At 46.7% G+C, this 27,070-nt stretch overlaps 1 protein-coding gene across 3 annotated transcripts in view; it reads right to left on the bottom strand.

Annotated features, from left to right (window-relative positions):
* The window catches only part of LOC137438801 (lysine-specific demethylase 5D), a 153,230-nt gene that overhangs the window by 66,876 nt on the left and 59,284 nt on the right, over window positions 1–27,070 (bottom strand). For all 3 annotated transcript variants that reach the window (XM_078767342.1, XM_068134172.2, XM_068134180.2), the window contains 6 exons: window positions 25,900–26,042; window positions 14,541–14,699; window positions 14,144–14,263; window positions 2,724–2,876; window positions 2,248–2,429; window positions 1,932–2,094 (listed from right to left, as the gene is read on the bottom strand). In XM_078767342.1, the coding sequence (XP_078623468.1) occupies window positions 1,932–2,094; window positions 2,248–2,429; window positions 2,724–2,876; window positions 14,144–14,263; window positions 14,541–14,699; window positions 25,900–26,042 (920 nt within the window). The remainder of the gene's footprint in view (window positions 1–1,931; window positions 2,095–2,247; window positions 2,430–2,723; window positions 2,877–14,143; window positions 14,264–14,540; window positions 14,700–25,899; window positions 26,043–27,070) is intronic.

Here is a 27,070-nt window from a genome sequence, read left to right as displayed (position 1 = left end):
GTATAACATTACCTGGTGGATGCAGATATTATAAGTCATAAATCATAAAAGTGGGGAAATTAAGCCATTCCTACACAGATTGTTCGCTAAAAGTGGGGGAATTAATCCATTCCTACACAGATAATTTGCTAAAAGTGGGGGAATTAATCCATTCCTACACAGATAATTTGCTAAAGTGGGGGAATGAATCGATCCCTACACGGATTATTTGCGAGTATATATTGAAATGATAAACTGCAGCCACGTCACTTCCAGTGCACTTGACTTCCGAATGTAGCTGGAATGTTTGCTGAACATCTTAAAGTTATTTGTTTTCAAATAGAAAGCACTTTTGCAATCAAAATCTTTAATTTTTCTAATGTTATTTTTCTAATGTTTCTAAATCTTGAATGCACTTGTTGTGTCACATCTGGTGTAGGCGTGGAGGGCCAACAAAGAATCACAATATTGTGGCGTGAAGTCACGTGTCAGTTCCGTGATATTCAGCAATCGTCTGTTGTTACCAACACCAGTGTCGAAGAGGACCCGTACTTCCAGGTTGACAGCATAGTATAGCAGGATGAAGAATACATCGCTGTCAGGACTTCAGACATGGACACATGTATAGTTGTTCTTCTCCCCATAGGAACAATACAAGATAACTCTGGTGTCAGTTTCCTCCTATACACAGACTCCCACTGCACGATGCTGTGATCATCGCAGTCTGATCAGGAGAAACTTCCAGAAGGACAACCATCACTGCAACACTCCACCGATCTGGGCTTTATGGCAGAGATGGCAGAGTGGCCAGACGGAAGCCTCTCCTCAGTGAAAGACACATGAAAGCCCACAGAATCTTTTTTCTCACAGTCTGAGAGTCCTTTAGGTGCTTTTTTACAAACTCCAAGCGGGCTTTCATGGGTCTTTCACTGAGGAGAGGCTTCCGTCTGGCCACTCTGCCATAAAGCTCAGATCGGTGGAGTGTTGCAGTGATGGTTGTCCTTCTGGAAGTTTCTCCCATCTCCACAGAGGATCTCTGGAGCACAGCCAGAGTGACCATCGGTTCTTGGTCGCCTCTCTTACCAAGGCCCTTCTCCCCCGATTGCTCAGTTTGGCCGGGCGGCCAGCTCTAGGAAGAGTCCTGGTTGTTCCAAACTTCTTCCATTTAAGAATTATGGAGGCCACTGTGCTCTTGGGAACCTTCAATGCAGCAGAGATATTTTTGTAGGCTTCCCCAAATCTGTGCCTCAAAACAATCCTGTCTCTGAGCTCTGCAGGCAGTTCCTTCGACCTCATGGCTTGGTTTATGCTCTGATATGCATTGTCAGCTGTGAGACCTTATATAGACAGGTGTGTGCCTTTCCAAATCATGTCCAATCAATTGAATTTACCACAGGTGGAGTCCAATCAAGGTGTAGAAACATCTCAAAGATGATCAAGAGAAATGGGAGGCACCTGAGCTAAATTTAAAGTGTCATAGCAAAGGGTATGAATACGTATGTACCGGTAAATGTGATATTTCAGTTTTTTCTTTTTAATAAATTTACAAAACTTTCTAAAATCCTGTTTTCTCTTTGTCATTATGGGGTATTGAGTGTAGATTGATGAGGGGAAAAATGAATTTAAACGACTACAGCATAAGGCTGCAACATAACAAAATGTGAGAAAAGTGAAGGGGTCTGAATACTTTCTGAATGCACTGTATGTATCAATTTATAGAAGCCTGTAAAGTTGGAACATGTACAAGGATATTTGGCCACAGATTACCAACAGCAAAGTTGTTCATTGCAATTAAGCCATCAAGTAAATCGCCACAATCCCAAATTTATGTTCAAACTTTTGCCCTTCTAAGTGCTATCAGTTCAAGTTGTAAATTTGCTCGAACGATGTTGTTGTTTTTTGGCTGTAACAGTCTTTGCATTGCAAAGGCAAAACATGGTAGAAGTACGAACCGGAACACCATGGGCCATAAGTAAGTTGGGGTTCATGATGGTGACAAGCTGGTGAAGGAGGTCCGGCTGGGCCTCAAACAGTTCTGGTGCCAACTTCTTCATAACTGCCTCGAGTTGCTCGGCAGCATACGCTGGAACACCATACCAAGTCTTTGGCTCACCCCTAGACAATCAGCACAAAGTATGAATGATAAGGGACAACAACAAAAAAAAGTTTGCCCAAACTTTTTTTAACAATACAAAAGATCGAGTCAGATAAAAGCCAGCGATCCAATTATGAAGTCAGATGTTGAGGAAATATCACCATTAGACCTACCAGTGGAGGAAGTTGATAGAATAGCTCCAGTGGTCCTCAATGTGCCAGCAGAAAGAAGAGAAGCACATGCCGACATAAAGCCAGGGAACTTTCATGCCTGAGATGTCTCCATCAATGTGGCCAAGGACAGACTGGGTCAGCACTGGCATGTTGTTCAAGTTCCAATCACTACGCGCATACTCCTGGAAGACCACAGAGAAGGTGAAGTGCTTCCACAAGATGTGTTAGAGAAGTAATGTGCCTGTTGTCAGTATCCATGCTAAATCACCAATCACCAAGTCTCCAAAAATAATTAAAATTGTCTCTATGATTGTTCTATTACAGAAACCCAACTTTCCATATCAAAATCACTTTTAAAAAACAAAAAAAACAATTAGTCCAATGCAAAGATTACTTCTTATAATTGTAAACTTGCTGTAAAACAACTCAGTCCCAATGTCACAAAATTACAACAATCAATGTTACCAAAAACTGACCTTCTCTTCCAGCGTGAGCTTGTCATTTAGCACTGGAAAACCACTACCAAACTCTTTCGCCTGCACATCGGCACCATACTCTACACTGACATCTTCTTCGATAGAGCTTGCCAGCCTCCAGAATTCCTTCTCCACAAGCTTTGTTGGAACCATCTGTTATAAGGTGCAAGAGCAAATAAAAGTGCACTTATGATCAATTATAAATAAAAATAAAATCCGCCACACTCGGCAGTGTAATGGATAGAGCTCCCGCTCTGAGTCTGGGAGGTCGGTGGTTCGAACCTCCGCCGAGTCATATCAAAGACTAAAAACGGTACGTGCTGCTTCCTTGCATGAGGCTCAGCATTGGAAAGGATAGAGCATGGACAGGGAAAAAAATTGTATTCCACATTCTTAATTGCTTTTCGGGGTACATTTGAGCTCTGTTGCGTCAGTTTAACCAACAAACCATGGGATGCATGGACGGACAACGCGAAAACATAATGCCCCGGCGACTTCATCAGTGGAGGCATTCAAATTGCTTTGATTTACATTGTTTCGGTATTCATTGTACTTATCAGGAATGTATCCCCAACGAAAACCGGAGTATTACTGTATTACAATAACTAGCGCGACTCGGCGTGCTCCGCACCCCTCACCACACTTTGTTTCAGAGGGATAGGCATATTTGACCATTTCAGTGTCTTTTGGGTCTTCGTGTTAGTTTGGGTCTTCATGGTGTTTTGGGTCTTCAGAGCCATTTGGTTATTTGGGGTGTTTTGGGTCTTTGGGGTATTTTGGTTCTTCAGGGTATTTTGGGTCTAAAGGGTCTTTGGGGTCTTCAGGGTGTTTTGGGTCTTCAGGGTGTTTTGGGTCTTCCGGGTCTTTTGGATCCTCAGGGCCTTTAACACTAGAACCCCCGGAGTGGTCAATTTGACCGCAAGCAGATCTTTGGTAGCTGACTACGAGTGTAATTTTTTTGATCACAGTTTTGATTTTCCTTGACTTTTCTTGATTCTGGATGTTGAATATTCATACAAAATATTGACCTCCTGACCTCAACCACATTTGAGTTACAGGCTATTATACCTAAAACCGCCACTGCGGTCAATTTGACCGCTAAGGAATTGTATTGCATAAACACATGGGTTCAGCATTGATGAATTGTAATTTGAGATAAGTTATTATCAATACATGTTTCGATGAGATTTCATCTCTGTGTGCCGAATCTGCTAAGCAGGAAGTGCATGTAAAATTTCCAAAATTTTCATTCGTTCATTCATTCGATTTCAGACAGTGTACTGTATTCACGCTATACAGTAAACATGTCATGGCAGCCAGGGCTCGTGGACAAAGAGATGTTTGAGCTATTGCAGCAGCTTCCTGACAATGAGTCAGAGGGAGATGACGTCGAAAGCGATCAAGATGGAGATGATTACATCCCTGAGCAGGAGCATTCGAGTGAAAGTGACTCGGCTGAAGAAACGTCTGAAGCAAGACCTCAACAGAGAACGGTACGAGGAAGAGGACGACAGCATGGTGGCCATATGAGTCCCAGGGTACAAGCAATAACACCAGGTCTATCAGGCTACAAGGGGACTGCAAAAGATGGAACAGTGTGGGAAATTGCTGACAGTGCAACTGTTCCTGGAAGACTGGCACATCACAACGTGCTGCGAGAGGCCCAAGGACCAACGCCACATGCTAAGCATCGCATCAGAGAGTGCGGTAAGTTCCTGGCGGATGCTCATTGATGAAACCATGCTACGACATATAAAGAAATGCACTGAGACTGAGGGCAGGAGACAACTCCATGACAATGAATGGTCCATTCCTCTGGCTGAACTGGATGCATTTAATGCTGTGCTCTATGCTTGTGGGATGTACTGTGCAAAAGGACTTGAATTGAATAGTCTGTGGTCTGTTACCTGGAGCCCACCATTCTTTCATAACACCGCGTCAAGAAACAGATTTTGTGATATGCGATTCTTGTGATTTGACCACAGTTCAACAAGGTCTGAGCGTTTGCAGGGAGACAAATTTGTCCTGGTGTCTGAAGTCTGGAATCGTTTGATACAGAATTGTATCCTCTGCTATAAACCTGGGGAAAACATCACCGTGGACAAAACAGCAACTGTTACCCACGAAGGCCAGGTGTCGATTCACCCAATACATGCCCAACAAACCAGACAAATTCGGAATAAAGTTTTGGCTAGCAGTTGATGTACATTCATCAAAGTATCTGCTGAATGGGTTTCTATACCTGGGCAAAGATGAGCACCGTCCTGCAGACCAGACGTTGGCTGAAAATGTGGTGCTATGTCTTTTTGATCCTTACTTGAATAAGGGAAGAAATGTTACCACAGACAACTTTTTCACCTCCCTAAAGTTAGCAGAGAAACTGAAATCAAAGAGCACAAGCATAGTGGGCACAATGAATCGTGTACGGAGAGAAGTCCCCTCCTCAGTGAAGAACTCAAGGGCACAGCTCTACACGACTACTCTGATGAAGATTGGTCACACTACCCTAACTGTTTAACCAGGGAAAGAGAAATAAGAATGTTTTGTTGCTCAGTTCCCTGCACCCTACTGTAGGTGTGAAAGATAACCCCAAGAAGCTTCCTGAGACTGTTGCATTCTATAATTCAACAAAGTACGGAGTGGATATTGTTGATCAGATGGCCAGGAAGTACTCTGTCAAGGCAGGATCTCGCAGATGGCCAGTTCATGTGTTTTACAGCATTCTGGACCTGGCTGTCATAAATGCGTGGGTACTGTTCAAGTCAGTGACTGGGAGACACATCAGCCGCCGAGACTACATTGCGGAACTTGTTGACGAGCTTCGAAAGGAGTACTTATCAGAGTCATCACCCCAGGAACAACAGCAGTTGAGTCGCTTGGAGGCGGGGCCTCCAGCAAAGCGCATGCGGAAACAATGCCAAGTCACCAATTGCAAGAACAAAACGGTGGACACCTGCGCAATGTGCAACAAGCTCATATGTGGCAAGTGCACTGGACAAGTGGTTAAAAAGTGCATAGCTTGCTGTCAGCTGTAAAAACAAAATGGTGGGCAGTTGTGTGATGTGCAAAGAGTTTGTGTTTCAACTCATCTCATCATTACAAGCAATATACATGTTTAACAATTGATTTCTTGCTTTACTTCATATCATGACCAGCTTTTTTCATCAGTGGTCAAAATGACCGCTGTCGGAGGTATTAGGTAGGTGGGTGAGGCTGGTAGTTCTAGTGTTAAGGGTACTTTGGGTATTTGGGGTGTTTTGTGTCTTCGGGGTCTTCAGGATATTTTGGGTATGTGATGAATTGGACGACATAATGCCAGTTGCTAGCGTGATACACAACTATCTGGCAGGGGCGGTCCCTGCGGAGATGGGCGTTTTTGCATATGTAACCAGCTGTGAGAGTGGGAGACTGCCATACTTGCAGCTATGACTCATTTAGAGCTAGGTAAGAGTATTAATTTGCTGCTTAGTAGTTTTTTTCATTACCCTCGCCAGAGGAGAGGGTATTGCATTTGAGTCCGTTTGTTTGTCTGTTTGTGTCGGAGTGAACTCCATTCAATGTACAATGTGCGCTGAGTGGGTTCATCATAAATGTAGTGGTCTGAGAGGCTCATTAACCAGTGTGGTAGCTACATTCAAGTGTAAGGTGTGCACAGAGAGAGCTGCAGTTGGAGGAAATGTTGAGTTGGATCTTGGAGACGGCATGAAGCTGGAAGGTGTGAAAACATTTTGTTACCTAGGAGACATATTGAATGCAGAAGGTGGATCAGACTCGGCAACGGTTGCTAGAGTGAGATGTGCATGGAAGAAGTTTCGGGAACTGAGTGGCGTGCTGATGAGGAGGGGAGTGTCGTTGAAGCTGAAGGGAAAGGTGTATGCTGCATGTGTGAGAAGTGTTATGATTTATGTGAGCGAGACATGGGTAATGAACGTAGAGCAGCAACAAAGGCTGGAAAGGGTGGAAATGCGAATGGTTCGGTGGATGTGTGGAGTATCGTTGAGAGAGAGGAAGACAAATGATGAATTGCGAAAGATGATGGGAATCGAGCCTGTGATGGATGCTGTGAAGAGAAACAGGTTGAGATGGTTTGGTCATGTGTTGAGGAAGGATGAAAGTGACTGGTTGAGAAGAGTGATGGAAATGAATGTAGAAGGAAGTAGAGGACGGGGAAGACCGATAAAGACTTGGCTGAAGGTGGTGGAAGAAGAAATGCGGGCAAGGGGGTTAACAAGGGGAGATGCAGAAAATAGGGCAAAATGGAGAAGATTGTCATGGGGCCCGCAAGGCTAACCCCCACTCCAGCAGGGAAAATGGCTCTAAAATGCCTGTTGTTGTTTGTTGTTATTTGTCTGTTTGTCTGTCCGCACAGAATAAATATGATTTTCTTTGCAACCGTTGGTCCGATTGACATGAAATTTTCACCATAGGTGCAACTCCACCTGTATAATTTTTTTATGATAATTATGACGTCGTAGGTTACGTGGTTCGACCGCCAACTTGGAAAAACTGAAAACCTTTGCACCTCTATATCTCCGAAAGCACTGAATAGAAAAAATTGAGAGATGGCTGATTGTAAAGAACTCTCCATGGGGAATAAAATATGTTAATGATGTCATCGGTGTCTCCATTATGACGTCATAATTCGACAAGTACAAAACTTCATCCGATTAAGATGAAATTTCTTGAGCATCATGTAGGCATAAATTGGTGGAGAAAAAAATAATAATGATGACGTCATCGGTCACGTGATTCGGCCGCCATAATTGTTTTAACACAAAAGCCTTAAAAACCACTGAATATACATCCTGGCGAGGGTATGCAATCTCTGATTGCTCTTTTTCTTGTTTTAAATGTACTGTATTGGGATGCTTTGTTTGTATCATGTAGACTAATGATATGATCTTGTGTTATGTATAGATGCACCTGATCGATTGCAATAAAGCCTCCTTTCTTGAGAGAGGTCTCTGGCTCCGATTTCACAACAATTTATTGCAATCTTCCTTCCTTGAGATGACCTCCGAAGGATGGAGAAGCTGATTCGCCTGGAGCGATTATCTGGAGATCCGAATGCACCTGACTCCGGTGATCAGTTGAATCACTGGCTCAACTCTCTGACTTTTTACGGAACTGGTCCCGGACATTACAGAGGCACAGAAACTCGATGTATTATCTAGCATTGTCTCTCATGTCATCTGTAGATACATCGCTCGTTGCCCGACGTAGCGGTGGCTACCTTGAAAGCCCTCGAAATAAAACCACGCAGCACCGTTTATGCCAGGCACCTGCTGGCAACGCGCAGGCAGGACAGCTCGGAGTCCATGCATCAGTACGGCCAGGCTTTACGACAGCTGGCTCAGGATTGCGCGATTCAGGACTGTACGGCTCTGCAGTACACCGATTATCTGATCCGGGACGCCTTTATTACGGGTCTGCAGTCTTCTGCCATCCGACAACGTCTGCTCGAGAAAGACGCTAGATTTCAAAACGGCCTTCGACAAAGCCCGTGTTCTACAGTCGGCTCAGGCCATATCCGACTCTTATGGTCGACCCTTCACAGCTGCTAGTGCTACTGCTCACAATACAACACGTACGCACGATCGCGGCAACCCGGAAGTTGACGACCGGGCGAGCGCCTGCGGGAACCCTGAGAGCTCCGAGTGGCCTCGCTCGTGCCTTGGTGCCGGTCGAAATCAACGGCCAATCGGTGGAAGCGTTGGTCGACATTGGGAGCGATCGGAGCTACATCAGCCCTTGTCTCGTAGAGCGATTCGGGTGGACTCCAGCCGCCTCGACTCAGCGCGTGCACATGGCCTCGGGAGCCCTATGGCAGTCAGCGCGTGGAGTGTGTGTGGTTTAGCTGGTTGCTAACAATGTTACTTACTGTAATGTTAAGTTTCTTGTTTGCACTAACCTCTGCTCCGACATCCTCCTTGGTCAGGATTTTTTGAATCGGCACAAACGTTGAGAGATGCAGTTTGGCGGCACCCACACTCTATCCGTGGGCACAGAGCTGGGCCGGGTTTGCGCCCTCGCCGAGATAGCTGTCGACCGCCTCGACTATTCCCGAGCTTGACTGTTAAATGTCATTCGGTTGCCGTGAAATCTAGAAGGTATTCCCAGCCAGATGCTATCTTTATCACTGCTGAAACTAAACGCCGTTTGCACGAAGGCATTATCGAACCCAGCCGTTCACACCTTGGCGCGCACAGGTCCTGGTCGTTGACAGCCCAAACCATCGTAAACGCATGGTCGTAGACTACTCCTAAACTATTAACCATTTCAGCCAACTCAATGCATATCCTTTACCAAAAATGGAGGACATGGTTCGTGTGGTATCTAAGTATAGAGTATTCAGCACGCTCGACCTAAGAAGCGTATATCATCAGATTCCGATACGCGCTACCGACTGACCTTACACGGCTTTCGAGTCGGGCCAGCGGTTGTATCAATTCCATAGAATTCTATTCGGAGTGGCGTGCTTCCAGAGAGCGATAGACAAGATTTTGGCAAAGGAACAAGTGAAAGATGTATTAGTGTATGTTGATAACGTGACCATTTGCGGTTGTAATCAAAAGGACCACGACTCAAACTTGTGTCAGTTTTTGGAAGTGGCTCGTAAATACTGACTGACCTTCAATGAATTGAAATGTACACTACATGTCAAAAGTTTTAGAACACCTCAATTTTTCCAGTTTTTATTGAAATTTATGCAGTTTAATGTCTCAAAGTACTCTGAAATTAAGCATAGAACAAATAAACAATTGGAGATAAAAAAAGAAATCATAGAATCATTTTGTTTAACAAAATTTAATTTTCATTTTTGACTCGGCAAAGTAGCCACCTTTTGCAGATATAACCGCTGAACACACTCGTGGCATTCTTTCTACAATGGAAATCAAATATTGTTCGGGAAGTTCTTCCCAACACTGTTGCAGAAGTTCCCACAAATGTGTTGCACTTGTAGGTTGCTTTGCATTCACCCTTCTGTCCAGTTCATTCCAAACCAGCTCGATGGGGTTTAAGTCTGGAGACTGTGCTGGCCATTCCATGATTTGAAGCCAACCGTCTTGTTCTTTTCCTCGAAGGTAGTTTTGACATAGCCTGGAGGTGTGTTTAGGGTCATTATCTTGCTGTAGGATGAACCCCTGACCAACTAGATGTATACCAGAGGGTATTGCATGGTGCTGCAAAATGCTGTGGTAGCCCTTTTGGTTGAGGGTGCCAGTCACTCTGTGCAAGTCGCCAACTCTGGATACAGTAAAAGAGCCCCAGACCATCACGTTTCCTCCTCCATGTTTGACAGTTGGTGTCACACACTGAGGAACCATCCTTTCGCCTACTCGACGGCGTACAAAAACCCTGCGTGATGAACCAAAGATTTCAAATTTTAATTAATCGGTCCATAAGACCTTCTTCCAGTCTTCAGTAGTCCACTGGCGGTGCTTCATGGCCCAGGCAAGCCTCTTTTTCTTATTTTGCCATCTTAGCAATGGCTTTCTTACTGCCACTCGACCTGTCAAACCTGCAAGTCAAAGTCTTCTCTTCACAGTTGAAACTGAGACTTGCTTACTTCGACCAGTGTTAAGCTGTGCTTGAAGCTGTTGTCCTGTGAGCCACCTATCATGCAAGCTGTTGACTCTCAGAAACTTGTCTTCTGATTCTGTTGTGGCTTTGGGTCTGCCAGACCTCTTTCTGTCAGAGTTTCCTCCAGTTTCCAATATACTACTTCCTGCAGTGCAATATTGTCCAAATAATGCTTCAGATGGTGTCATAACACTGTTCCAATACTGCTTTTATACGACAGGGGGTTTGTTATCAGTAATCAGCAGAGGTTGGGACACCTGCAGGAATTGTTTGCATCAACTTTCAAGGCTTAATTTATGTATATTGCTGCAGAACAGCTGTAAGTTGTTAACCCATTACTTGTTCCCTGAAGAAGCCCTTCTTTTACAATATAACTGTGTAATTTGCATTATTTTCCTGTTTTTGCTAACCTAAACGTTTTCTTTTATTTTACCTCGAGCAGTTTACTGCTTACCTTTGTACCATTTCAGGTTATTCACTGGACTTGAATTGCTTAAATTTCAATAAAAACGGGAAAAATTGAGGTGTTCTAAAACTTTTGACCGGTAGTGTAGCTATTCTGTGGGAACCATAAATCTGTTGGGGGTACATGGTGTCTGGAGGGGAGATAAGGCCCGATCCAGCACGCCTCCAGGCCCTACTCGACCTTGCCCCTCCCGTTGACCGTGCGACTAAGATGCACAATGGGATAATTTGCCCATTACAGCATGTGGGTCCCACGCTTCTCAGAGAAGATAAGACCTCTCATGGAATGTAAAACATTCCCTCTGCCCTTGGCCGGGCTGATGGCGTTTCAACAAATAAAAGAAGACGTCGCCAGCTCGGTCGTAACTTCAATCGTCGAGACAATTCCTTTCGTGGTAGAGACAGATGCGTCCAATTGCGCAATCACAGCGACATTGAGTCAGGGTGGCCGCCCTGTGGCTTTTTTCTCAAGGACAATGAATGATAGCGAGCGACGTCACTCTTCTATAGAAAAAGAGGCGTACGGCGTGGTTGAATCGATCCGCCGGTGGAGACACCTCCTTCTCGGACAGCGCTTCACCGTCATAACTGATCAACAGTCCGTCTCGTTCATGTATGACGGGAAGCATTCTCAAAAGATAAAGAACGAGAAGATTGCTCGGTTGGCGCATGGAACTGGCTGACTATTGCTTTGAAATTAAGTACAGGCCGGGTATGCACAACCTCGCGGCTGATGCGCTGTCTAGGCCCGTCTGCGCGGGGATGACCGTTGGTGACCTGCGTAATATCCACGCGGCGCTCTGTCACCATGGCGTGACACGGATGGCTCACTTTGTTAGGAGTAAGAACTTACCTTTCTCCGTGGAGGAGATACGTCAGTTATGCAAGACCTGCAGGGTTTGCGCGGAACTTAAACCGAGTTTCTACCAGCCAGCGGTGGGTATCCTCATACACGCTGGTCGACCATGGGAGCGCCTGAATGTCGATTTCAAGGGGCCTCTGCCCGGTAATCGATACATGCTGACAATAGTGGACGAGTGCACGCGATTCCCTGTCACATTTCCATGCGCCGACACGTCTTCCCTGACAGTGATCCGCTGTTTTAGGCAGCTGTTCCTGATGTTCGGGTATCCTGCTTTCATACACAGTGACCGTAGGACTGCTTTTATGTCTCGGGAGCTTAAGCAATTTATTCTTGAGTGTGGCATCGCCTCCAGTCATACCACCGCCTCTAACCCCCAAGGGATCGAACAAATCGAAAAATACAACAGTGTTATCTGGAGGGCTGTCATGATGGCTTTGCGTACCCGCGGCTTTGCCCCGACCATGTGGGAGTGGGTGCTTCCTGAAGCACTGCATGCGATCCGCTCCCTGCTGTGCACCTCCATTAATGCCACTCCTCATGAGACTCTTCCGGTACCAACGTCACGGTTCTAGCTCTCATCCCTTACCCTCGTGGCTAGCTGAGCCAGGACCAGCACTGCTAAAACGCATGGTTCGTCAAAGCAAATATGAACCGCGTGCTGACCGGGTAGACATACTGGAAGCGAATCCACAATATGCGCACGTTTGATTGGCCGACGGCAGACAAACTAAGGTACCGCTTCGGCATCTAGCACCTTGTGGTGAGATGGACAAAACAGAAGCTGACTAGACTACCCCCGTCCTGCCCGACTCGAGCCCTGCCGAGGCTACTGGGGGTGACGCTGCCTCGCAGTACGAAATCATGTCTCCTTTGCCTCAGGCCGTGCACTTGCCAGGTTCTGATAGGAGATCGCCAGATGACGGAGAGTGGTTTATGCCAAGCACCGGGGGCTATGGAGATGACGGCATGTACCGCACTTGCGGCGCCAGCTGTGTCAACCTCCAACTCGTTTCGGTTTTGATTATTCCTATTAGCGGTATTCTTAAGACAGGGAGAATGTGATGAATGGGACGACAAAGCCAGTTGCTGGCGTGATGCACATAACTGTCTGGCAGGGGCGGTCCCTGCGGAGATGGGCGTTTTTGCATATGTAACCAGCTGTGAGAGTGGAAGATTGCCATACTTGCGGCAAAGCCGAAGACCCAAAACTCCCCGAAGACCCAACAGCTCCTGAAGACACTGTTGTGAAATCGGATCCAGAGACCTCTCTCAAAAAAGGAAGCTTTATTGCAATTGACCAGGTGCATCTATACATAACACAAGATAATAACATTAGTCTACATGATACAAGCAAAGCATTCCAATGCATTTAAAATGAGGCAAACTACTAAGTATTAATTAGTAATTTATTTATTAGTAAGAGTATTAATTTGCTGCTTAGTAGTTTGCCTCATTTTAAATGCATTGGAATGCTTTGCTTGTATCATGTAGACTAATGTTATTATCTTGTGTTATGTATAGATGCACCTGGTCAATTGCAATAAAGCTTCCTTTTTTGAGAGAGGTCTCTGGATCCGATTTCACAACAGTGTCTTCAGGAGCTGTTGGGTCTTCGGGGAGTTTTGGGTCTTCAGGGTATTTTGGGTCTTCAGTGTCTAAGGGTATTTTGGGTACTCGGGGTTCTTGGGGGCCTTAAAGGGTCATCAAAAGTCTGAGGGGTCTCAGCAGTCTAAACGTAAGTAAGAGTTCATGGACTGTGTTTTGGGTGTCAATTATATTTGAAGAAGAAGACGTTTTGGTCGCATATAAACAAACAACCATATACGTTTGCTCCATTATAATAAGATGCAAATAATCCTGTAACCACGAGGGAGATAAATAAATAAATCGATTGGCCAGACATACGGAGGAAGGCTCATAGGTGAATGGAAAGGACAGACGAGAGAAAGGTAGGCAAAAATATTTGATCAAAGAAGGCCAAATTAATCAAGTTAGGGAAGGCATGACCAGGAAATTGGACCTAATAATATTAAGTAAGGCACCAAGAGCCAAAGACCACCAATCTATTTGTAGTCCATGATCTTGTTCCTTTTAATCCATAACTATTACAATAAAGCTAATTAAACAAAAGCAGCATTTCAGCCCCGCTTTGCCAAAGTTTCCATAGAAAACACAGATAAATCTTTTGCAAGACAAGCAAAATGATTTGCTGCAATTTTCTTTCTATTTCATCAATACAAAGTTGGAACATGCCACCGGCTCAGCACTCTTTCTTGGTTTTGCACAAGGATACATTTTTTATATAATGATAAATAAGCGCCAATTAACTCTAGTTTTAAACAAACACAAATGCTGGCGTTTTTTGTTTTTAATCAACAAAAGTGAATAAACACGATTAGAAGCAAAATCACAAATTGCATTCCACTCACTCAGTTCTGCAAAAAATGGTAACACTTTTTGAGGAACCAAAACCTTTCCTTCCTCACGAATGGCAAAGGATACTTACATGAACAGGCATGTTGAAGTAGCTTGCTTTGAAGGTGTCTGCCATTTCCCCGAAGCTCTGCAGGGTGTACACTCTCTTTGCTTGCTCAAAGCCGAATGCCTCCTGTGGTTTCCTGCATTCCTGTCAAAATGCACAAACACAGGCATCAATACGTAAGCAGCTCAAGTGTGTATCAGAAAAATTAATTTTTTCACAACGCAATGTTCATCCTCCATTTACAGCCAGGAATTCGTTCATAAAGACAAAGATTTTGCAAATGCGGCCCGGGTGTTATCAACTAAAGCAAATGCATATCATTATCAATCTAAGGCCTTATAAAAACGTGCTTCAAAAAGGAAATCAAATGTTGAAACAATAAAGCAAGAGCCAAAAAAAAAACTATCAAAGTGTCAAATACCTCAGCAACACACTTGGGACAGCGCCAATCTCCTTTGGGTACGTCTTGGAGGGGAGGGATAAGGCAGAAGGTGTGGTAGCTCTCATCGCAACCATCACACAAGAGCAGCTTTGCCTCGTCATCTCCACGTCCACACATTAGACACTCGTACAGGTCAATCTGAAACACATCCTGTGATAAGCCTGGTCTGCAACAAAATCTGCAACAACACAGCCTGCAGACAGCTTGTTGAGCTATACATTCTCACCCTGTGGAGAAATCACCTGTGCAAACTTTAATTTGATAGAGCTGCACTGGGTGAAATACATGTAATCTCCTTTCTTCAAAAACGATGCATTTTGAAGTAAATAAGACCGTTTTATTGAAGAAAATGGAAGTATACTTTCTTCTCTAACAAATGATTTCAACTAATTATTCTGCCATTGAAAAGATGGTCGATACAGTACAAATCTATCTTGAAAAGATGGTCGATACAGTACAAATCTATCTTGAAAAGATGGTCGATACAGTACAAATCTATCTTGAAAAGATGGTTGATACAGTACAAATCTATCTTGAAAAGCTTGTCGATGCAGTACAAATCTATCTTGAAAAGATGGTTGATACAGTACAAATCTATCTTGAAAAGATGGTCGATACAGTACAAATCTATCTTGAAAAAATGGTTGATACAGTACAAATATATCTTGAAAAGATGGTTGATACAGTACAAATCTAACTAAAGAATGCTTTCGGTTCAGAATTTTGTCAGTTGATTGCATTACTGAAGTATGGCTGAGCCAGTAATGCAATGCTCCGATAAATTGTAACCAGAATTTGGACTTTGCTTTGCCTGCTTACACACATTGGGGGTGGTATGAAGACGGGAAATTTTTAGATATCATGCTACGTATCGTTTTTGGCCCTATCTCTCAAAGGTGAAGAATCTCTTTAAAATTATACTATCCAGATCTGGATCTTCACCAAAATTTAATCAATTTGTCCTCGTCATACACCCAACATGTACAACAAGAATTGCATGATTCCATCCAGAATTTTTTGAGATGTCGTGCTATATATCGATATCATTTTTGCCCCCTCACAATGGTGACAAATCACTGTTAAAACTAGTTGGTATTCATAGAATACTTACCCTGTGCAGTCAACTTGTTGTGAACCAACTCTTCAGTTTTTGAACATTGTTTTTCTTTGATCCAATATGGCTGCCAGACCAAGTGAGCGATGACATCATAAATTTATATTCTCTAATAGAATTATTGCATAGATCACGCTCAATACATTTCAAACTGATCAGACTAAGTGTTGTCCCTGTCGAATTATGATGTTGTGGCGGACACAAAAGCCCACTGGCGTGGTGACATCATTCCGCGCACCAAGTGGGCGGTGGCCACGCCCGAGGGGTAGGCGTGGCCTCATGATATACACCAGGCGCGCAGCCCGGAGCGCGCCAGTGTTACAGTGAGCTCCTGAAATAAAGACGCTTATAAGTTACCGCTTGTCCGCTTCCTCCTTGCTCGCAAGCAGCGCGCGTAACGCCGCGCTTTACTGGTGACCCCCTCGACGTTGGATCTGCCGGAGCGATCCTTCCACACACGACGCCATTGCCATGGCCAACTTCATCAAACTTCCCGAATTTTGGGAGGCTCAGGCCGAAGTCTGGTTCGTCCAGGCCGAAGCCCAATTTCAGCTTCGGAGCCTCACCGGCGATGACACGCGCTATTGCCACGTCATCGCCTCCCTCGGGCCCGGCACGGCCGCTCGAGTTGTGTCCGTCCTTCGCCACCCACCGGACGGCCACAAGTACGAGGCACTCAAGCGGCTACTCCTAGCCACGTTCGGCCTCACGGACGACGCACGGGCCGACCGCCTCCTGGATCTCCCCGAGCTCGGTGACATGCGCCCGTCGGTCCGAATGGACCATATGCTGTCACTGTTGGGCGACGAAGCCCCCGGTTCTCTATTCCGGGCGCTTTTCCGTCGCCAACTTCCAGCGCAGGTTCGCCTCGCGTTGGCCGGGACCGGGCTAACGGAACCCCGAGCATTGGCAGCCGAGGCGGACAGGTACTTCGCCGCTTCGGACACGCGGGCGAGAGTCGGCGTAGCCGTCACGGCCCTCGAGGCTGATGCTGCTGATGCTGCTGATGCTGCTGTTCCACAGCATCAGCTTATACAGCATACGCAGCATGCTGATACGCACCTCGTGACCGCCGCCACGCCCCGCCCACCGCCGCGGCGAAAACCGCCACCGCGGGGAAACCCGCCAACTCCACCGGCCTGGCGGAGCCAGCCGCGCTCCTCCAGCTCCACCACCTGGTGCTGGTTCCACGCCAAGTTCGGCCACGAAGCTCGGCAGTGTCATCCGCCATGCTCCTTCAACAGGTCGGGAAACGCCCGGGCCGGCGCTCAATAGTGGCGATGAGCGCCGGCCGTTTGAGCAGCCTGCTGTTCATAACGGACACCTTTTCCGGGTGCCGTTACCTGTGCGACACGGGAGCGCAGGTGAGTGTCGTTCCCGCCGGCACGTCAGACAAGCACGCCGCGGGTGGGGGCCCCGCGCTGCTTGCCGCGAACGGGACGCCCATCCGTACGTACGGAAAACGCTGCCTCTCTCTGCAGTTCGGAGGGCAGGTTTTCCGATGGACGTTCGTCACCGCCGACGTGCCCATGGCACTGCTTGGCGCGGACTTCCTGTGCGCTAATGGGCTCCTGGTCGACGTCAAGCGCAGACGTCTTGTCCAGGCCGAGACGTTCAGCTCGCTCGCTTGTGCGTTGCCCAGCTCAACGAGCGGCTTGCCAAACGGCTTGCCGAACGGTTCGGTTCTGGCCACGTTGGTCTGTACGCTTCCGGCAGCGGACGCATTCACCCGCCTCCTCGCCGGCTTCCCGGCCCTCACGCGGCCCACCTTCTCGGCGGGGGCCGTCAAGCACGGGGTGGCCCATCACATCCCCACCGTCGGGCCACCGGTCTACGCCCGGGCACGCCGCCTCGAGCCGACGAAGCTGGCGGTGGCAAAAGCGGCGTTCGCTACCCTGGAGCGACTCGGCATCGTTCGGCGCTCAGAGAGCGCTTGGGCGTCGCCGCTGCACATCGTGCCGAAGCCCGGCGGGGGATGGCGACCGTGCGGGGACTATCGCCGTCTCAATGACGCCACGACTCCCGACCGCTACCCCATCCCCCACATTCAGGACTTTTCCGCCCGTTTGGCGGGCTGGTCCTTCTTCTCGAAGGTGGACCTCATACGCGGCTACCATCAGGTCCCCGTCAGGCCGGAGGACGTCCCGAAGACGGCGGTCATCACGCCATTCGGACTCTTCGAGTTCCTGCGCATGCCCTTCGGTCTGAAGAATGCGGATCAGGCGTTCCAGCGACTGATGGACAGCGTCCTGCGCGACTTGGATTTTGTCTACGTCTACCTGGACGATATCCTCGTCGCCAGCGCGTCCGCGAAGAGCACCTACGCCACCTCCGCACGCTCTTCGAACGCCTGGGTCAGCATGGCCTGATTGTGAACCCCGCAAAGTGCCGGTTCGGCGCCGCCATATACGGAGCTGTCCCCCTGCTGGCCAAGGTGGAGGCGGTGAAGGGGTTTCCGCGCCCCCGCACGATCAGAGGGCTGCAGGAGTTCCTGGGCATGGTGAACTTTTACCATCGGTTCCTGCCCCGTATCGCCCAGCTCCTGCGCCCCCTGCATGAAGCTCTCCGAGGTAAGCCGGGCAAAGGCGACGTTACCTGGACCGAGCAGATGGACACGGCGTTCACGGGCGCGAAGCTCGCCTTGGCTAACGCCACCATGCTCGCGCACCCGGCGCCCGATGCACCGATCGCCCTCACCACCGATGCCTCAGACTACGCGGTGGGCGCGGTGCACGAGCAATGGGTGCGTGGAGCTTGGCAACCGCTGGCGTTCTTTAGCCGGCAGCTTCGCCCGCCCGAATGCCGTTACAGTACCTTCGACCGCGAGTTGCTCGGGCTTCACTTGGCGGTCAGGCACTTCCGCCATCTGCTCGAGGGCCGTGCGTTCACTGCCTTCGTCGACCACAAGCCGCTGATCTTTGCGATGGGCAAGGTCACCGAGCCGTGGTCGGCCCGGCAGCAGCGTCACCTCTCGGCCGTGTCCGAGTACACGACGGACATCCAGCACGTCGCGGGGAAGGACAACCCGGTGGCGGATTGCCTTTCCCGGGCCGTCGCCCACGCAGTCCACCTCGGCATCGACTATGCCCGGATGGCAGCGGACCAGGCCGCTGACCCCGACGTCCAGGCCTTGCGGACCGCCGTCACGGGCCTCCGCGTCACCGAGGTGCCGTTCGACGGCGCGGGCACGGCCCTCTTGTGCGACGTCTCCCTCGGGCGTCCTCGCCCCATCGTGCCCGCAGGCTGGCAGCGCCAGGTGTTTGACGCCATCCACAGCCTGTCCCACCCGGGCGCGAGGGCCTCCCAAAGGCTGATCGCCGACAAGTTCGTCTGGCATGGCCTCCGGAAGGCCGTCCGCGGCTGGGCCAGGACGTGCCTCGCGTGCCAGCGCGCCAAGGTGCACCGGCACACCCAGGCCCCGTTGGCCCCGTTCACGGTGCCGGAACGCCGGTTTGACCACGTCTACGTGGACCTGGTGGGACCTCTGCCCCCCTCGCGGGGTTTCACCTACGTCCTCACCATGGTGGACCGCACCACCCGGTGGCCGGAGGCCGTGCCCTTGGCGTCGACAACGGCGGCCGATGTCGCGCAGGCTTTCATCGCCACCTGGGTCGCCCGGTTCGGCGCCCCCTCAGACATCTCGTCCGACCGCGGCCCCCAGTTCACCTCGGAGCTCTGGGGGGCGGTCGCGCAGGGGCTCGGGGTCCGGCTGCACCGAACCACGGCCTACCACCCACAGGCTAACGGCCTGTGTGAGCGATTTCACCGCTCATTGAAGGCCGCGCTCCGGGCCACCCTCCGCGACGGCGGCTGGGTCGACAGGCTCCCCTGGGTCCTGCTGGGCCTCCGGACGGCGCCCAAGGAGGACCTGCGCGCATCCGCGGCGGAGTTGGTCTTCGGGCAACCGCTGCGGGTGCCGGGCGAGTTCCTCCCCGACTCCACAGCACCATGGTCCGCGGCACAGCAGCGCTCTGCTCTGCAAGAGACCGCCCAGAGGTTCGCCCCGGTGCCAACGGCATGCCACGGGCACCCACCGACGCACGTCGCCCCGGAGCTTCGCACGGCGGAGTACGTCTTCGTCTGCCACGATGCCCACCGGACACCACTGCGGCCCCCGTACGACGGGCCTTTCTGCGTGCTGGAGACCGGGGCGAAGCACTTCACCCTGGACATCGGCGGTACTCCTGACCGCGTTTCGGTAGACCGCCTCAAGCCGGCCCACCTCGACGTGGACCATCCACCGCCAGTGGCCCGACCCCCACGTCGGGGCCGCCCCCCTGCGGGCGGACCCCCGGCACTGCCCAGCCCCGCCGCCACGCCGCCCCCCGGTCCTGCACCCATCCCAGGGGCAGCCAGGGGCATCCCACCTGGCATCCCTGCACCCCGGACGCCGCCGATCGCCAGGGGGCGCTTCGGCTGGGTCATTCGTCTGCCCCGCAAACTGGCCCTCCAGGTGCGCGGGAATTCTGGGGGGGCGCGTGTGGTGGACACAAAAGCCCACTGGCGTGGTGACATCATTCCGCGCACCAAGTGGGCGGTGGCCACGCCCGAGGGGTAGGCGTGGCCTCATGATATACACCGGGCGCGCAGCCCGGAGCGCGCCAGTGTTACAGTGAGCTCCTGAAATAAAGACGCTTATAAGTTACCGCTTGTCCGCTTCCTCCTTGCTCGCAAGCAGCGCGCGTAACGCCGCGCTTTAATGTCATAATTATAGCACCAATGACGTCATCGTTAACAACACCTATTCCCAATATGGAGTTCTTTACAATGAGCCACGTTTCAATTTCTTCCAAGCAGCGGTTTTGGAGATATTGAGGTGCAACATTTTTCGGTTTTTCCAAGATAGCGCCTGTACCACATGACCTATGACGTCATGATTATCATTAAAATATTCTAACGGAGGAGGAGCTCTTATGTTGAAAATTTCATGTCCATCAGACCGACAGTTGCTGAAAAAAAATTCATAATGATCAGATGGATAAGTGTTGGATTTGTCGAATGACGTCATAACAAAGGCACCGATGACACCATCATTAACACATCTTATTCCCCATGGGGAGTAGTTGACAATGAGCCATGTTTCAATTCTTTCCATGGAGTGGTTTCAGAGATATAGAGGTGCGAAGTTTTTCCAAGATGGCGCCTGTACCACATGACCTATGACGTCATGATTATCATTAAAATATTCTACATGAGGAGGCGCTCCTATGGTGAAAATTTCGTGCCCATCAGACCAACAGTTGCTGAGAAAGAAAATTCACAATGATCGGATACGTGTTGCACTTGTCGAATTATGACGTCATAACGAAGGCACACATGACATCATCAACATATCTTATTCCCCAAGGGGAGTGCTTGACAATGAGCCATGTTTCAATTCTTTCCATGGAGTGGTTTCGGAGATATAGAGGTGCAACCTTTTTCGATTTTTTCCAAGAAGGCGTCTGTACCACGTGACCTATGACGTTATAATTATCATTAAAAAATTCAACAGGAGGAGCCACACATATTCTGAAAATTTAGTGTCCATCGGTCTAACAGTTGCAGAGGAATTTTTGTTTTATTCATACTGATCAGATCAAGCGTTGTACTTGTTGAATTATGACGTCATAATTAAGGCACCAATGACATCACCATCAACATATCTTATTCCCCATGGTTAGTACTTGAAAATGAGCCACGTTTCAATTTTTTCCATTGAGTGGTTTGGGAGATAGAGGTGTAACGTTTTTCCAAGATGGCGTCTGTACCACGTGACCTTTGACGTCATAATTATGAATAAAAAAATTCTACAGGCAGCGGCGCTTCTATGGTAAAATTTCGTGTCAATCGGACCAACGGTTGCCGAGAAAATGAATTTTTAAAATGCAGACACGTATGGCACACAGGCACACATACGCAACTGAATGCCTAACCCTGCTTTTTGCTTCGCGAGCGCAAGGTAATTATCGGATCCACATCTTCACCAAATTCTAATAATTTCGACCGCAAAAAAACCCTCTGCGCTGACAACCTTGCCTCACATCTTGCTGAACTTGATGTCCCACGACATCCCACGATGTACCAAGCTGAGCTTCAACATCATTGGAATCTTCCATGATGAAGTTGAGTCTATGGGCCCTATCTTTTTCATATCGCTGACAGGTCGGTGAACTCTGTCTTTTACCCACTCCTTCCTGGTCTTACACCATCTGCTCTATTGGTGCTTTGTTACCCCTTCCCTCTCCGCCTCTCAGGTTTCGACAAGGCACACGCAATCCTCCAGCAACCGCCTTCTGGTGAAACTCCGAAAATCCAGAATCAATGCTCACCTCCACTCATTCATTCCTCATTTTTCCCCATCCATGGAACCAACTTCCACATTTCATTCAATACCATTATTCCCACCATCTCAGATCATCCCCCATCCCAAATCATTATCTTTTACACCCCCCATTAACCCTCCCAAAGCCCACATCTTTCCAAATTTTCAGTGTTTCCTTCCTGAATGTTTGCTTTTGTATCCATCTTGTCCACCCCGTGCGCATCCTTACGTACCCCTCATTCTTCCACACATCCCATATTTCTCCAAGTCTCCCTTCATTTTCTCCCTCAAGTTTTCATTAATGCTGGTTTGTTTCACCCTCTCTTTCTACTGTTCCTTTTGTTCCGTTACATCTTGATCCATTCTAGGTTCGCACTCCTCGACCTTCATATCTACTATAAATGAATGAGTTGCGTGTATGTGTGTGTATGTATGTATGTATGTATGTATGTATGTATGTATGTGTGGAGAGGGGGAGGGGAGGTAGGGAGGAGGACACGTTTTTTGTGGAGCTCTACTGGAGGTTTCTGATGTGGAATGTGATACACAGAAATGATTGTCATGATCTCCTGAGTTTATTAGGCTAATTACCTGCAAATAATCCGGAAGAATCCCCATGTGTTAAAAGCACACCATGTTAAGGTGTATAAAAGCAGCTTAATAGATCCTTCCATGGCATGGGATTCAAATTACAAAATAAGTAAAAAGAATGATGACATTGTGTCAAGGCATATATTATATATATATATATATATATATATATATATATATATATATATACACACAACACAACAACAACATGCATTTTAAGGCCATGTTCCCTGCTAGAGCGGGGGTTAGCCTTGCGGTCCCCATGACAATCTTCTCCATTTTGCCCTATTTTCTGCATCTCTCCTTGTTAACCCCCTTGCCCGCATTTCTTCTTCCACCATCTTTAGCCAAGTCTTTCTCGGTCTTCCCCGTCCTCTACTTCCTTCTACATTAACTTCCATCACTCTTCTCAACCAGTCACTTTCATCCTTCCTCAATACATGACCAAACCATCTCAACCTGTTCCTCTTCACAGCATCAATCACAGGCAATATTCCCATCATATATATATATATATATATATATATATATATATATATATATATATACCTATATATATATATATATATATATATATATACATATACCTATATATATATATATATATATATATATATACATATACCTATATATATATATACATATACCTATATATATATATATATACAGTGGGGAGAACAAGTATTTGATACACTGCCGATTTTGCAGGTTTTCCCACTTACAAAGCACGTAAAGGTCTGTAATTTTTATCATAGGTACACTTCAACTGTGGAAGACGGAATCTAAAACAAAAATCCTGAAAATCACATTGTATGATTTTTAAGTAATTAATTTGCATTTTATTGCATGAAATAAGTATTTGATCACCTACCAACCAGTAAGAATTCCGGCTCTCACAGACCTGTTAGTTTTTTCTTTAAGAAGCCCTCCCATTCTCCACTCATTACCTGTATTAACTGCACCTGTTTGAACTCGTTATCTGCATAAAAGACGTCTCCAGACCGTCTCCGACCACAAAGACCGCAAAGACCGACCGCAAAGCCGTCTCCAGACCTGTCCACACTCAATCAGACTCCAACCTCTCCACAATGGGCAAGACCAGAGAGCTGTCTAAGGACATCAGGGACAAATTTGTAGACTTGCACAAGGCTGGGATGGGCTACAGGACAATAGGCAAGCAGCTTGGTGAGAAGGCAACAACTGTTGGCGCAATTATTAGAAAATGGAAGAAGTTCAAGATGAGTCAATCTCCCTCGGTCTGGGGCTCCATGCAAGATCTCACCTCGTGGAGCCTCAATGATCATGAGAAAGGTGAGGGATCAGCCCAGAACTACACGGCAGGACCTGGTCAATGACCTGAAGAGAGCTGGGACCACAGTATCAAAGAAAACCATAAGTAACACACTACGCCGTCATGGATTAAAATCCTGCAGCGCACGCAAGGTCCCTCTGCTCAAGCCAGCGCATGTCCAGGCCCGTCTGAAGTTTGCCAATGACCATCTGGATGATCCAGAGGAGGAATGGGAGAAGGTCATGTGGTCTGATGAGACCAAAATAGAGCTTTTTGGTTTAAACTCCACTCGCCGTGTTTGGAGGAAGAAGAAGGATGAGTACAACCCCAAGAACACCATCCCAACCGTGAAGCATGGAGGTGGAAACATCATTCTTTGGGGATGCTTTTCTGCAAAGGGGACAGGACGACTGCACCGTATTGAGGGGAGGATGGATGGGGCCATGTATCGCGAGATCTTGGCCAACAATCTCCTTCCCTCAATAAGAGCATTGAAGATGGGGCGTGGCTGGGTCTTCCAGCATGACAACGACCCGAAACACACAGCCAGGGCAACTAAGGAGTGGCTCCGTACGAAGCATCTCAAGGTCCTGGAGTGGCCTAGCCAGTCTCCAGACCTGAACCCAATAGAAAATCTTTGGAGGGAGCTGAAAGTCTGTGTTGCGCAGCGACAGCCCCGAAACCTGAAGGATCTGGTGAAGATCTGTATGGAGGAGTGGGCCAAAATCCCTGCTGCAGTGTGTGCAAACCTGGTTAAGAACTACAGGAAACGTCTGATCTCTGTAATTGCAAACAAAGGTTTCTGTACCAAATATTAAGTTCTGTTTTTCTGATGTATCAAATACTTATTTCATGCAATAAAATGCAAATTAATTACTTAAAAATCATACAATGTGATTTTCAGGATTTTTGTTTTAGATTCCGTCTTCCACAGTTGAAGTGTACCTATGATAAAAATTACAGACCTTGTCGTGCTTTGTAAGTGGGAAAACCTGCAAAATCGGCAGTGTATCAAATACTTGTTCTCCCCACTGTATATACCTATATATATATATACACCTATATATATATATACCTATATATATATATATATATATACCTATATATATATATATATATACCTATATATATATATATATATACCTATATATATACCTATATATATATATATATATATACCTATATATATACCTATATATATATATATATATATACCTATATATATACCTATATATATATATATATATATACCTATATATATACCTATATATATATATATATACCTATATATATACCTATATATATACCTATATATATATATATATATATATATATACCTATATATATATATATATATATATATATATATATATACCTATATATATATATATATATATATATATATATATATACCTATATATATACATATACATATATATATATATATATATATATATATATATATATATATATATATATATATATATATATATATATATATATATAATACTAAAAGTAACAACAATAATAATTGTAGTATATCTTGGCAATAATAACGAACGTTTAATCCCCTCTCCCCCCACCATGGCCCAAGCACCTCGGGGCATGGCAAAAGGTAAAGTAATACTCAAGTAATACAGCAGGCAGGTATGCTACAAGGCCAAGAAGATCAATGAAAATTTGGTCCAATGTGTCCTTGAGTGTGGCATTGCTTCCAGTCATACCACAGCCTCTAACCCCCCGAGGGAACGAACAAATCGAAAAATACAACGGTGTTATCTGGAGGGCTGTCACGATGGCCTTGCGTACCCGCGGCTTTGCACCCGCACTAGTACAAAAAGCAAACAAATGAAAGGACGATATAAATTCTGTAATGGCGAAACATTGCTTTCAGACAAAGAAAAAAAGAAAAGAAAGAAGTTTGGTTCTAATAATGTTAAAAAAGTGGTCTGCAGGTTAACAGCAAACTGCAGCTACTCTTGCAAAATGCAATAAGAACAACATTGAAGATTCTGGGATGCAAATTGGAACAACTTACAAACTGTGCAGACAGAGCTCCTTTCCTTTGTCTCATCTCCATTTTACTGTTACGATCAGCTTTAGTGGTGGCACGTTGTTCAAGGCTGGTACGAGACCCCTCTACAGGCTCAATCTTCATGGTCCGGTACCTCATGGGTGCATCTTCATTTCAGCACGAGTAGCATTGCAAATGAAAAGCAAAACCAAAACTATCTTTAAAAATGAAAGAAAGCTTTGTTTATCATTAAAGAGGTGATACAATAGTTTCAATAAAAAATTAAACCCAACAATAACATGATGGTCTGCAAAGTTACTTACCTGGAAATGAAAATGGTTTGGGGGAAAGAAATACAATATAGCAGATCATTCGTTGAAAAAAAACGTTTATGTATGGCTCTCGAATAGCATCAAAACTCGTGACAGTTTTCAATAATCACTGGAGAAACATTTACCGTATTTTTCAGTGTAAAAGTCGATACTTTTTTCCCCTAGGCCTTGACTTGTACTCAGAATCGACTTGTCTGCAGTTTAAAACATTTAATTGCATCAATGAATTTTTTTTGCAAAGTGTAATATTCTCTGAAATAAATTGTATAATCGTTAATTTAAAACACACTTCAGAAATAATTGCCCAGAATGTTTGCTGATTGGGCGAGTTAATCCAATTAAACGTTAATCCGCTCACAGACGCATGCAAAATTATTCAATCAATAACAAGCACGCACTTGCCAATTATGTTTGACCATCCCATATTTTGACTCTACATTTGACACTTATGTATCATAACTAGGCTGGCACAGACAATGTCAGTTACCCTTTTTATTTGTTGATAAAATATAGGCTTGGTGCAGGGCGAGGTGACAAGAGGGAGAAGGTTGATGTACCACTGATATTGGGACAGTGGGGCACCAAGCGGACACAAGCAAAGACAGAAACAAACAGGAAAAGAGGGAGAGGAGCGGAATAAGATGATTGCGATAGATGCTTCATTGGGGAGGATAAGATCAGGGTGTAGAGATGGAGGATAACACACATTAGTGATGTACTAGCATCTTGAAGACGGAGGAAACTGTTGGATTGAACAGCCTCAATAAAGCAGTTCTACAAATGGAATAAAAGAGAAACACAAAAGTGCAAGTGGGTAGTGTAACTTGTACTTTGAGAATTTAACCTGGTGGCGGTTAGTGGAA

The sequence above is a fragment of the Myxine glutinosa genome, chromosome 1, assembly GCF_964187855.1.
Source record: "Myxine glutinosa chromosome 1, kmMyxGlut1.1, whole genome shotgun sequence".
NCBI classification, from domain to species: Eukaryota; Metazoa; Chordata; class Myxini; order Myxiniformes; family Myxinidae; genus Myxine; species Myxine glutinosa.
Note: the sequence above shows the minus strand (reverse complement) of the source record. Positions and strands in the feature narration are given on the sequence as shown.